The sequence below is a fragment of the Alosa alosa genome, chromosome 23 (assembly GCF_017589495.1).
Source record: "Alosa alosa isolate M-15738 ecotype Scorff River chromosome 23, AALO_Geno_1.1, whole genome shotgun sequence".
Taxonomy (NCBI): domain Eukaryota; kingdom Metazoa; phylum Chordata; class Actinopteri; order Clupeiformes; family Clupeidae; genus Alosa; species Alosa alosa.
In genome coordinates, this window is record NC_063211.1 from 1,750,521 (window position 1) to 1,765,143 (window position 14,623).

General features: G+C 41.5%; 1 protein-coding gene across 2 annotated transcripts in view; it reads right to left on the minus strand.

The window, feature by feature from the left end:
* Positions 1 to 14,623, minus strand: part of pibf1 (progesterone immunomodulatory binding factor 1) — a 72,675-nt gene that overhangs the window by 20,428 nt on the left and 37,624 nt on the right. For both annotated transcript variants that reach the window (XM_048234447.1, XM_048234448.1), the window contains exons 11-12: positions 13,657 to 13,807; positions 1,794 to 1,884 (exon numbers count right to left, since the gene is read on the minus strand). In XM_048234447.1, coding sequence (XP_048090404.1) covers positions 1,794 to 1,884; positions 13,657 to 13,807 — 242 coding nt within the window. The remainder of the gene's footprint in view (positions 1 to 1,793; positions 1,885 to 13,656; positions 13,808 to 14,623) is intronic.

The window sequence follows — 14,623 nt, forward strand, 5'->3', positions numbered from 1 at the left end:
CTGTCAAATGATTAAAATTTTTAATCACGATTAATCGCTGAATTCCTATAGTTAATCACGATTAATCACATATTTTATCGCATTATTAAACTTCTATTATTTTGCATTGCTGAACTTTCCAGGAGTCCATATTAACAATATAAAGCAATTATTGTTTATCTTGATTGGGATTCAAATGAAAGCAAAGCAAGTTACTTTATTAACTGAACTTTAAGACGTAGGTCTATTTGATTATTTCAAATCAAATTTCAAAAGATGTGCAGCAGACCTGAGGCAACACAATATATTCTTCAGAAATGTAGCTGATATAAACTGAAATAAATGCTACTGCAGAAGTGCATGCACAAAATGTAGGCCTACACACATTATAAAGGGCATAACAAACATAAAATACTATATTCATACTATATTCATCATCTTTGAGTTCAGTTGAAAATAAGGAACTTTTCGACATTAGTGCACTGCCATTTTATAGGCCTACAGTCTATGGTGCACTGTCACTTGCCACACACATCAGCTGAAGTTTTTAACACGCAAAACACTAGATGAACAATGGATTTTATGGAGCAGCCGCCGACCAAATATAACTGAATCGTGATTTACACGGGTGACAAAGTGTGATGCTGGAGTTGTATTGAAAAGAATGGAATCTAATGTACAGTAAATGAATGTCGAAGCAGAGTGCATCGCAGACTGGTGCATCGGGTGTCCACAGCAATTTAAAACACCATTCAGCTGACCGCGAGTTCAGAACTGCGTTGGTGTTTATTATACGAATCTACTCTTTGGCCGGCTCGTAAGCCCAAACAAGTGTGTGCAGCATGCCTTTATGTAGCCTACTAAAGGCGCATCATAAAGATAGGCTACATTTAATCTGCATCACAGTTATTAATTAACTAGATTACATCTAGTTATTAATTTACAGGCCATTCAATCATTTTACTAACAGGGCAGTTATGAAGAATTATGTGTATGTAATTTGTCGAAACTTTGTACATTAAACCCATTCAGCACGTAGCTACCATATCCCATGTAAAACGGTTAGCTTGCTAGCTAGCTAACTGTGGAACTTCAGTACAGGCATAGCCAATTATCTCACCTAGTTGTAGGAAAAAGGCTACGTTCATATTACAAGCTATAGAATGAATGTGTGACTTATGTTTAGTTGATGTTATGACATGTAAAGTTAAGCTTGCCGAACTTATAGTCAGCCACGGGCAGTTTGACTGTGTGATTCGTGACACTCCTGTTAGTAGGCTAAACTGGAAAGAGCAAAAAATAGGAACATAATGGTCACATTAATCCCATAAACACACAGATAACTCTTACACCAACCTTACTTTGTGCCTTTTATTATATAAGTATAAGCCATTTTCGCTCCCCACTTTGATGCATAGGTTTCCATTATCCAAACAGCTCCCTTTCCCCTAAAAGGGGACGTGTACATGCAGCACGGTCTAGCTAGATCCAGTGTGGTGTTGTAGTTGTTCTAACGTTACTAGTTGTTGCAACAGCATGTGAAAAAACAACAAAGTTTGTTACACCGAAAAGAACGTTAATCTTGCGATAAAAAAATTGACGCCGTTAAAATAGGTTTACGTTAACGCCGTTAATAACGCGTTTAACTGACAGCACTAGAAAAAATCCTGTCACATTCACTCGCACACACACACACACACACACACACACACAAAATGAATGCATTCCTCCAAAGGGAAAAAATCCTATGTCTTACTTCCTTTGAAGACACATTCACTCACTCTCACACACACACACACACACACACCACTTACCTCTGCTTGAGTCGCCGTTTGGCAGTGGTGGGCACATTGGCACCATACCCGTAAGAGAACAGCACCCTCTCAGCCTCTTCCTCACTGGCCACTACACACACACACACACACACACACACACACACTTAACTCTTCATTTGTGCACAAGTTGCAACAGCTGAAACATGGGCTCATTAGTGATAGTGGTGTAGAAAAATACTAATACACAGGTATCGATATTTTTTTGAGTATCACGTTTTGTGATTCTGTATCAATCAAGTAAATCAGTTGTAAAGGTGTTGTGACTAAGATACATGCACAGGCAAGACCCACTGTTGATTACATAAAAAAATATATATTTGTGTAAGCAGAAACATTGTTGTGCTGAGTTCTAAGAACAGGGTTTAAGTTAAATGTTGTTGTGCGGAGTTCTAAGAACAGAGAGTACAACTTAAGTGTGCACCCAGACAGACAGGAACTGCACCCTGTCTGTGTGTGTGTGTGGGCGAGATAAGAGAATGTCACAATGAAGCCGCTATGTCTTGTGTGCATCTGTACAATAAAAGACACAGCTTTTGGGCTGCAGAGACTGATGGTGTGGGGAATTCTTCCTTACATTAGCAGGCTCTCCTCTTGGTACCAGAGTTTGTGGGCAAAGCCATACTACGTGTTGTAGTTCTTGTATCTATATGTTGGGGTTAAATTCCCTGACAGTTACCAAGAATGTTAACAACAAACTCAGCTTCACTGCTGCAAACAAAGTTGGCTATATGCTTCGCCATATAACGAACCAGCTAGTCTTGTGATGATAAAATCTTTACCTTTTGTTTCTGAAAGTTATCCACATATAAAACGATTAAATACACAGTTATGGAGGAATTGTTTTGGGGAAGCAGTTGCACTATATCCCACTTTTGCTGCCTTTAAGCCACTCAAATCCATAGCCTAGATGAGCATTGTGCATACGTTACAACTTGACGTGATGGTGAAGCTAAATGCCCAAGAAACGTCGTCATACAGTAAAAGTTGTAGGACTACTAAATGCAAAAACTTAATGACAGCTTGTTCGTGGTGGTGTAGTGCTGCCTAATTAAGATGGGATAGGCAAGGGTTATCTTATATTCGGCTATTACGAGTGGCACCTTTATTGGGCTTTTAGCCTCTTTTAATTTATTTGATGAGGAACCGATAAAGACTGAGCAGCAGAAAAGTCATAGTCGATACATAAATAGTTTATTATTATAATTAGGCTATTGATAGCCTACTATTACTTTACTACTATTACTGTTATTATTATTATTATTATTCGGATGAGGCAAAGGAATGTAAATCTGAGTCTGAAATGTTGGCTACAAACAGTCTATACTGCTGTAACTGCACTGCTGCTATTATTAATTGTTAACTTCCGGGAACTATTTGAGGCTTCCATTAGCTGCCATTGTTGGAAAAAAATCGCAACTCTACCTTTATATGGCTCTAGTATAGCCTATCTGAACTATGCAAGATAGCTTCTAGGCTTCTTGGTGCAGCCGTGGCCTACTGGTTAGGGCTTCGGACTTTTAACCGAAGGGTTGCCGGTTCAATCCCCGACCAGTAGGGAAAATGTGGGCAGGGGAAGTGGTTGAGCACTCCTCTCCCATGCCGTGTCATGCAGTGACCAAATTTCCCTCACAGGATCAAAAGAGTACTTATACCACATAACATTGACAAGCCCAGTAAATACACACTTTCTCTCCTGCCAAATTTGAACACTCCTCTAGAGTCTCTCCACAGGGCTATTTGCTCACTGAAACTGAACGGTACATCTTCTATGCGAGGAGGACCCAACTCTCATTTAATTACATTTATTATGCTCGCCGCTAGAGAAGCTAGCGAAGCGCTCATATAGGGACCTTATATCAGGTACTGGTTATTATGCTCGCCGCTACGGCTCATATAGGGATCTTATATCAGGTACTGGTTATTATGCTTTCGGTAGCTTGCCGCTCATATAGGATCTTATATCAGGTACTGGTTATGATGGCCGCCGCTAGCGAAGCTAGCGAAGCGCTCATATAGGGACCTTATATCAGGTACTGGTTATTATGCTCGCCGCTAGTGAAGCGCTCATATAGGGACCTTATATCAGGTACTGGTTATGATGGCGCCCGCTAGCTTAAGCCATATAGGGACCTTATATCAGGTACTGGTTATGATGGCGCCGCCAGTAAGCGCCATATAGGGACCTTATATCAGGTACTGGTTATGATGGCCGCCGCTAGAGAAGCTAGCGAAGCGCTCATATAGGGACCTTATATCAGGTACTGGTTATTATGCTCGCCGCTAGCGAAGCGCTCATATAGGGATCTTATATCAGGTACTGGTTATTATGCTCGCCGCTAGCGAAGCGCTCATATAGGGATCTTATATCAGGTACTGGTTATGATGGCCGCCGCTAGCGAAGCTAGCGAAGCGCTCATATAGGGACCTTATATCAGGTACTGGTTATTATGCTTTCGCCCGCCAGTGAAGCTCATATAGGGACCTTATATCAGGTACTGGTTATGATGGCCGCTAGCTTAAGCTCATATAGGGACCTTATATCAGGTACTGGTTATGATGGCCGCCGCTAGCGAAGCGCTCATATAGGGACCTTATATCAGGTACTGGTTATGATGGCCGCCGCTAGAGAAGCTAGCGTAGCGCTCATATAGGGATTGTCAATTTTTTTATTCCCCGTCATCTACTTCCCGAATTTTTGGTCAACGATACCCGGGACACCGAAACACCGGGGCACATGAAATTTGGTGGGTATGTTAGCCTGGGTGTTCCCATGCTGCCTTGCGCGCGATTTGATTCACGCTGCTAAGGCAGCCTGGAGACCATGGAGCAAATTTTCGCCTGAGATAGGGGACCAATCACAGAACAAGGGGGAAAGCAAGACGATGATGAGCTATGCACAGACACATTTGATAGACATCCGTGGCACCCAATAAACGGATCTGGGCATTTTTTTCAAATACGAGAAAATTAACGTTTGGTTCCCAGACCACGTCTCATTGAGAAGTGGTGGCGCTAGCCAGGCTATGGGTATGTAGCCCCACTAGACTTTTACGGAAAAATTTTGTTTGGTCCCCGGGGGCCACTCCCCCCCCGCGCTGGGCCCCCTGGAACCCAAAAAATTCAGTTTTTCCTAAATAACTACCTGAACCGTGGCACTGAGGATGAAGAATTTTTTTGATGGTATGTTGGTCTCAAGGGCCCACATCAACTCATTTGTGATTTGCACCCCCCCGGTAAAAAATGAAAATGCAATATCATTCTGCTTTAATCGCCCCTATCTTCAGTTAAAATGTTCAGAACTGCACCGAATTTTATGTGTATGATTAACCTGGCATTCTCTGGGGTTATGCCAAGTTTCGTAGATTTTATCCATGGGGGGTTCTAAGAAAATGTATGTGTACATTTAGTACACAGGCTGGTAAGGAAAGCTGACTCTGTAGTGGGAGCTGAACTGGAGAGCATCACTTCACTATCTGACAAAAGGACCCTGAACAAACTAATCAACATCTTGGACAATGAGTGTCACCCACTCCACAGCACTATTGTTAAGCAGAAGAGCCTGATCAGCTGGAGACTTCGCTCACTGCCTTGCACAACAGACAGACTTAGAAAGTCATTTGTCCCCAGGGCCATTGAACTGTTCAATGCTTCACTTAAGGGAAGAGGAGAGATAGACTTCTCTGCATAGTCTGTCTGCCTCTTCACCCCCTCCATGTTTGGATACTGTCTACCCCTCCCTCCATGCCACAGCCGAACTGTGGCCACACTTATACCTTTTCTTAAAATAGTTAAATATATAGATATATAGACTTTACTTTATTTCTGCATTGTTGGACTTACTCATTTGCACTATCACCATGACCACTATCACCATTGCACTATCACCATGACACTCATTCACACAGAGCACCTTACCTTACCTTACTATGCACAGAGAATCACAGGCTCAGTCCCTGCCTCAGTCATTGCAAGCGCCTCTGATTGATTAATCACCACTATGTGGATACTGTTTTTTGAATTGATTTAGATTAAGTGTTAGTTAGTATAATTTGTATTTTAGTATATTTAGCATATTCTTTATCTTCTACTGTCCTTGTTGCTTAGTTGTGTTTTTATATTATATACTTTAATTACTCTTTCTGCTGTTAAAGAATGTGTTTGTGTTGTCTGTATGCTGCTGAGACCTTGAATTTCCCCTGGGGATCAATAAAGTATATATCTATCTATCTATCTATCTAGTGACTGTACACTCATTGGCCTGTAGATGGCAGTGCACACATATACACACGCACACACACACAAGCACGCACATACAGTGCTGCTACTGGAAGAAACTGGAATCCATGCATTTCCACTGAATTATTTTTGGAATCTGATCCCTTATCATGCCTGTTCATTCTTACTCGTCATTTCGACTTATCGCGGACTAAATTCAAGATGGCTGCAAACGCTAAACTTCGTGGAAGATACTGTCTGTATAAATCGTCTTGTAAGTAAACTACCAGTGCTTTTTCAAAGTTCTCAATGTCTCGTTTTAAATGTCAGGGCCCTCGGAATTCTACCAATGACGTGTGGAGATACATTGAGCCTCGTAAATGGTGTAAAACAGTGATTTATTTGCATGGCTAGCCTGATGCCGAAGCACCACCATTGAAAAAGCTGTTGGTAGCATCGGCTAACTAGCGCCAGATTTTGGAGTGCAGGGGACAAGCCGAGATGGGCTATGAGACATACGTTCACACTTGGTATCATGTTTCAACACACTTTAGGTCAATATCACACCGGAATTCTCCTTTAAGTCAAGCAATATAACCATACAAATGTTTCAAAATTAGTAATTTCGGCTTTGTCTGAACTGGCCATTGTAGGCTACGTAAAAAATAAACAAGTAGGACTATCCCCTATCGGCAAATGTTTGTTTTCCACATTTCACTTCACCATGCACCTTCAACAATGAATAGCTCATTACACTTATGTTACTGTTGAACGTAGGCCTAACTGGCATTATTACAAACATTATTCTGTGTCCTAAAAACTGGCATTTTATGGCATTGTGTCATGTAAGGTCATTGCAAAATCTAGAGAAATGTGTGAGGTGGTCAGCGGGGGACAACTGAGACACACATTGGATTGTGTTATTACTTGAACGTTCCACACTATCCACAGCTGTGGTATCGGGGGCAGGAGGATTACTGTTAGCGCAGGCTTTATATAAAATTCTTCAACAGAAGGCCTGCCTCGAATGCAGGCTTGCCCAAAATAAAGGCCTGTGGTTTGCGAGCCTACAGTAAGTAGGTTAAATAACAGACCATACACAATGTGCGGTATGATGATTTTTTACGAGCAAGATGTTTTTGGTGCCCTACGCCAAGACTGCATGTTCTTAAATAACAATGATCATCAGTAGCCTAATATTCGACCATTATTTTGTGTAAATGGGCTATGCATTGGGTTAGACACCAGGGGCCATATTCACAAAGCCTTTTATCTTACCACTAGGAGTAGGCTACTCCTAAATAGCAATAAAATATTTTAGCTAGGTTTCTCTTATTAAGTTATTCACAAAGCCTTTCAGACCTACTCTTAGTAAGGTAAAATGACAACTCCTGAACAGATTCTGGAGCTGAGCGCTCTAGAATCTTTGACTAAGAGTGAGTGAGTCTTCATTGCTATGGATGACGTTATTACTCATGCACGAGCTTGACTGAAGTGACCACCTTGATTGGCTGATGATTGTAACGCGGGAATGATTCCAAACATCTCCCTTACGATGAGTGGCAGGTGACAGGTCTGAGAATGCGTGCGCTACACAAGGACGGAAGATGATGAATAACTGAATAAAAAGGCCTAGCCTAAATGAATCAAGAGTAAGGCAAAACAAATAGCCTAGTAGCCTAATGAAACATACGGATTGATGTAGTCTCTTTGTAACATTAGATAGATAGATAGATAGATCCTTTATTGATCCTCAAGGGGAAATTCAAGAATGATTAAATGTAAATTCATTATTAAATGAATCTGTTACTATGCCTACGTTTGCAAAAGAGAACATTTTAATTTGATTCACAATAATGTTACATTTAATTTACAAAATGTTGACAATGAGTAGCCTAGTTTTGGTTGTTGTTGGTGGCGTTATTGCATGTTAGTTATGCCTACAATGCAAAATTGCGCCCTCACGTATGGAAGCTTCTGTAGCCGCGTAGGATTTTAAAACATGGCGAAAAGCCACAAAACCGGTTTGTGAATAGGTCTGTGAGTTAGGAGTCCTCTCGACTTCTTTTAAGCTGTCACAGAGGTGTGATTTGTTGGGGGGGATTAACTGGGCACAAATGTCTGGATTAACGGTCAGTTAATAGGCCTATATAAATGAAGTGCCATCTAAGGCACGAACGCATCTGATGGCCAAGCCTCACCTAGCCCTTGTTTACAACTAACATTGCCTTATAGGCTATGTGAAATATATTTCAACATTTTGAATATTAGTGTCGGGTGAATTAGGAAATGTTCTCAAAGTAGCCTTATTAATAGGACCCCCAATCAAGCAATATAACCATATCGGGCCTGCACTCATTGTTTCAAAATGAGTAATTTCGGCTTTGTCGGAACTGAAGAGCTGTGGACGGCATGCCAATGAAAATAAATTAACGCAACTCAACACAACACAGACCCCGCTTCTCTCGCGTCAGTCACTGAAATGAACGCAACACAGACCCCGCTTCTCTCGCGTCAGTCACTGAAATGAACGCAACACAGAACCCGCTTCTCTCGCGGCAGTCACTGACAGTAGCCTAGAATAAATGCATGGGGAAAAACACTTCCCCATGACAAAGACATCGTAAAACACTGAAAGTTAATATTTTGTCACTAGCAACATACATCTGTCCTTTGTCGAAAGCAGTTGCATGTATAGCTCTGAACAAAACCGTTCAAGAGTTATTTAAGGGGGACGAATGAAACATCCTACAGCTTAAATTATGTAAACTTCCCACGACTTCAATATTTCGTAACATATCATGAATGGTACTTCAAGTACGTGTTATTTTATATAGATTGCTGCTGGGCTATATGTTCGTGTCTGTTAACAACTCATTGCCGTCCTAGCGTTTGCATCCATCCGCCCTTCTATGAAATGAAAAAGACGTAGGCTACCTGCAAGCTGGCCTATGATTTCATTGCTGAGTTTGCGGCAAAAAGCAAGATGTTTTTCTGAGTCAGGATATGGCGAGTCAATTTATTTGTATGACCTTCATTTATTTGTCCAATAGTAGCCTACAGACCAGTGTCCATAGTGCACAATGTATAGTTTGAATATTTGAATGACATTCAATAGTTTGAATGTCATGTGTGTTTCAACTCATTGACAAATAGCGTTCAGCATGATTCATGCCCAATTAATTCCCCCTGTTAAAGTGTTCGCCTTTGTATTTTGGTTTCATGATAGCCTATGATAAACGGCTTATGGCCAAATAGGTGACTCAGCTAATGTTATAGGCTATAAAATATAAATATAAACCCGGAAAAAGTTGACAGGTAGGTTGTTTTCGGTCCCGGTGATTATTTATGAAATTGTGCAAACGACAGCCTTTTCAAGGCATTTTAAGGAAGGAGTGGTAGCATGCAAGCTCCCAAATTGACCCAGTAGCCTACAGAAGGCATTAATAAATTGAAGGGTAGGGTCATGACTCATGCGTTTTTTCATAATCACTTTGGAGGGTCATAGAAAAATTTCTTGCTGGCGAGGGAGGGTCACGTCTTTTTGGACTAATGCTCCCAAAACTCCTCCGGTAGCCCCTTAAATAAATAACGAACAGTCCCTAATGAAGTAAACTTGTGACCATCAAAATCGTTTATCACCTGTAACTCCATTGATAACAGGACGTAACAGGAAGGCATTTGGCTGAGCAATGGAGGTTAATATGCTCTATATTTTGTCCAAATGATGTCTGTCTATCATCGCTGCACTCGGAGAAAACCAGAATGTTTAATTTGTCCTGCGTTTCTTTCACGGCTGCAAACGGGATAGGGATCGAGTTAACCAAATATTTCTTTATTAGGGCAGGGCAGGCATATTTCTGGCTATTAAATTATTTCTAAACCTGTCTGCTAAAGTCTGTAGTGAAGTCTGTGTAGGGTTTTCCAGGCTCCATTTCTTTTTACGAGACACCCTGCTCACTTGAGACATCTGCCGGTTGTTGCCCACTGTACTATCGGTATCGGCAATAAGAACGGCCGATACATAATTACAAATTCAGTAGGATTAAAGGAAAACCAAATATTCATCATCATCATGGCTGCATTTCCAGTATTGGCGATACGTAGTCGTTTGTCCATTAGATGGCGCATCGTTGCAGTGAGACGTTTTGTTGGAAGTTAATCTAAAGTGGGTTGGAAAAACAATGGACGCTTCCTACAAGGACTGTAGTTTACCTCAGAGAACGTCTAATACAGATAGGACGATTTTCACATGAAATGTAATTCCCATTTGTTCTTGAAGCCGAAATAAATCTGAGAATGTTTATCGGACATGCTTGGTTTTTACTGCAGGTACGTTAATCTTATAATATCAATAAGGACCTAGGTACAATAATGTTACCGTTAGCATTGGTTGAGTGATGGAGGACAATTTGATTGCATTTGTAGAAAACTATAAATGCGGTTATACCAAGCAAATTAATAGCAGCACTGTAATTGTATCTTTCGACTGTCATCTCATTCTGGCCTACTAACAAGCTAAGTAAGTTGGCCAGACAGTTCCCTAACGCGATGGTTTTCTAATGGAAAATATACCTGAAAGATAACCTGTCTATGATGCAAACACCGGGCTGGGACATTTCTGCTTGCTAAATAGGTTTTTCTCTGCTGTTCATTTGGTCACAGTCCTTGGTGGCCCTGTCAGTGCTTTGTAAAGTGTTGCATTAAGACCACAAAAAGCCTCAAAAAGCATCTGAGCTAACGTTTATTCCCAAACACCCACTAGGCTACTTCAATACTCCTTTCAATACAATTGTATTCAATACAATTTTCAAAATTAACGCACCCGTGATGATCTACATCTAAACCAAATATTTTAGAGCGCACTTTGAGAGATGTATCCAAGGCAGGGCAGTACACATAATCGTATTTGTTGCACATGCTACAAAAATCATTCAGTGCAATGGATGATTTACCAACGTTACACCGGTCCGATACAGTTTTGCCTATGGCTATACATGCGTGAGACTGAGACGCCTGTTTATTTGTTTTAAGTGTGTGCAGGGTGTGAGAGGGGAATCAAAGTGCTTTGATTCAAGCTTGGTAGTTGTAGTCTGTGAGATTAAAAAGCACGTGTGTGTGAAGTATCCAAACAATGACACCTTCATTATGGCTTTCATTATGGCTGCTTTAGCAACAGACCTTAAGCTACTGTGCAGTGGGTCCGATTAGAAGTGGCTACTTCATTCGCGCTTTCCGTGATTCAACTTTTCGCCACGATGTGGCAGCTTAAGTCCGCTTGATACTGTAAGGCGTAAGCCATTGGTTTCCAAAGGAGATTTTATTTGTGTCGCCAGCATAGCCTATTGACAATTTATGTTGTAAATAGGCCTACCTTATAGCCTACCTGTAGCTTAGGGAAGCTAACAGCTTTCTATTAGGATCTAGTTTGTTAACAGTCACGGTTTTGTCATAACTCCCTGATGCATTTTTGCATTTAGAATAGCCAGAGCGTGGATATCTCAATCGGAAAATTAAACAATATCGGGCGCCTACCATGGACTAGGCTGGGTGAACCCAGCCTGATCTGCCGGCGATTTATTTTTTGATTTCTTAAAAGATTGAGCTTGGTCTGGTGAAAGCCAGACTAGCCATGGACCTCAGTTACACAATGCAAGGGAACATGAATCATCCTATATTTGCACAAACAATAACGGACAACAGCTCTTCAACTTAAAATGGCCCGTTAAAATGTGTATGAACAGTCTAGCGACGTATTTCATGAAGGCCCATTTGGACATGTCAGTTATTTGCACCACTGGTTAGATGTAAAACAGCATTTCGTTTCAGACTACTGTTACTTAATTTGTGCATTGACAATAAAGTATCACATGAACTAAAGATGACTAAAATCTTATGTAGAAGAAGAAACATTCACAAAAAATCCATCCATCCAAAAATTACCTTTCTTTTTGATAGCTGTTGAAAACTGCATGGAACTGACAGAGATGTTTTTGTTTATTAATAAATAAATAAATAAAAATATAACATTATGCTGATACCTTCTGCTTTTCCCAAATACAATTGTAGAATTCTGGGGTATTCTCACTGTATTCTGATGTGTTCATATGTTACATCTGTGTGTAGTATACAACAGGGAGAGGTCCATATTATTGTACATAAGTATAAGTATATATACTTTTTTGATCCCGTGAGGGAAATTTGGTCTCTGCATTTAACCCAATCAGTGAATTAGTGAAACACAAACAGCACACAGTGAACACACAGTGAGGTGAAGCACACACTAATCCCGGCGCAGTGAGCTGCCTGCTACAATGGCGGCGCTCGGGGAGCAGTGAAGGGTTAGGTGCCTTGCTCAAGGGCACTTCAGCCGCAGCCCACTGGTCGGGGCTCGAACCGGCAACCCTCTGGTTACAAGTCCAGAGTGCTAACCAGTGGGCCACGGCTGCCCCATAACTGTGCCTTAGCCTGTGTACCAGCAGGAAGGTCATACAGGCCAATGTTTAGGAACATCCGGAGAACATCAGTGATAACATGGGCCGAGGGAGACAGCATGTCTGCCTATTCGGGCTAGTATCTCCATCTGGCCAGGGCCGGGTTGTGTACACTGGTTGGCACATGCCACGTTGGCATGATTGACGTTTGTATGTTTTAGTATAACAGGCTTTGTCTTAGGTTTTGACTCGAGACGGATCAAGGAGTTTACCGAGGAGCATCTTCTGTCGGAAGGCTCAGCAGCCGCTTCTAATAACAACCACAACTTTTAGACTCTGCACAGTTTTACTGTTCGAGACTGTGTTCTGTTATTCATTGTTGTACCATCTACAATAAATCATCATCTAATCGCCGATCCTGATCCCGTCGTCAAGCTTTATTGACCATCTTCAATACAGACATTAGAACTAAAACACAACGCAACAACCAGAGAATCTAACACAATGTAGCCTACAGGTGTAAGTGACCTTTCATCAATCCAGTTGCAATGGATGAACTGTGATGAACTGCCCTACTTGTGATTGTTTAGAGATTTTAAAGGTTTTATAACAATGCTACAACTTTTTTGGCTATTCTACAATCTATTCACCTTTGCAGCGCCAGTAGCCTACTTTCTGTGCAGCCGCACACACACACAAAGGCATGCCAAACAAGCATACACAAAAGTTTCAAGAGTGGGGGATGGAGTAAAAGATGGAGACAAATTGATTAGTGTGATTTATTTTTGTGGAACGGATGTACAGGACTGAGCAGCAGTCATATTTTGTACCGCTATGCGGTACATCTAGTTTTCAAGGGCTTTTGAGATCTGGAGTTATTACCTTACAGTACAATTAATTATTATTAGCCGCTCATATAGTCATCATTGCAAATATAGACTTGGTTGCGACTTGGAGTGCGACTTGGAGTGCGACTTGGAGTGCTACATTCTTAATACTAGGGAAGCTGCAAGTCAGGGCCTGCGACCGCACAGCCTAGATTGCTGAAGTGCTCCGAACAAATGAACTTAGAAACAATATATTTAAGCTTACGATATTCAGACTGGCCCAAAAACGTTAGCGGTGTGTGTGTGTGTGTGTGTGTGTGTGTGTGTGTGTGTGTGTGTGTGTGTGTGTGTGTGTGTGTGTTTTACTCTCTGCTGCCTGCATGGTGACGTCGTCCAGCTCTTGCTCCAGTCTCTCGTAGGTCTCCAGTCTGACCTGCTGCTCAGTGGTCAGAGACTGAAGCTCCACCACACGCTTCTCCGACGACGACTGCAGCTCATAGAACTCTTTAGTCAACACCTGGGAGAGGGAGAAGGAGAGAGAGAAGGAGAGAGAGAAGGAGAGGGAGAGAGAGAGAAGAGGAGGAGGTAGAGCAAAGGGAGAGAGAGAGAGAGAGAGAGAGAGAGAGAGAGAGAGAGAAAGAGAAAGACAGAGAGAGGGTTATGAAGAAAGTTCTAGAAACTGGTCAGTGGGCAGTGGGTTCCTAGATCCCGCACTCTAGCACCCTGAGATACATTCCTGCTGGATTACCACACAAAACAGGTTTTTCGGAACTATGGAGGCGTACACGAACCATGTGACCACGTGTCACAACTCTCACCCCCTATGGCCTGCTTAAATCAGGCTTCTAAAGAAACATGAGCATGTCATCATCATAACTTCAACACCTACGAGGTGGAGCAACACAACGATTTAGGCAAAGAGTCTTTCAAAATGTACATTTCAAAATGTCTTTGACCAGCTTTCCAGACATGTGTCCAATACTGGTATTGCCCATGCTAAGGAGCATTGAGTCCATCATCAAAAATACAGGTGGGCCATGTGAAGTATATAAATAAATACAGGTGGGCCATGTGAAGTAAATAAATAAATACAGGTGGGCCATGTGAAGTATATCAATAAATACAGGTGGGCCATGTGAAGTAAATCAATAAATACAAGTGGGCCATGTGAAGTAAATCAATAAATACAGGTGGGCCATGTGAAGTAAATCAATAAATACAGGTGGGCCATGTGAAGTAAATCAATAAATACAAGTGGGCCATGTGAAGTAAATCAATAAATACAGATTTGAATCTCGGTAATGAAAGGTGTACAGTAGACACACACACACAC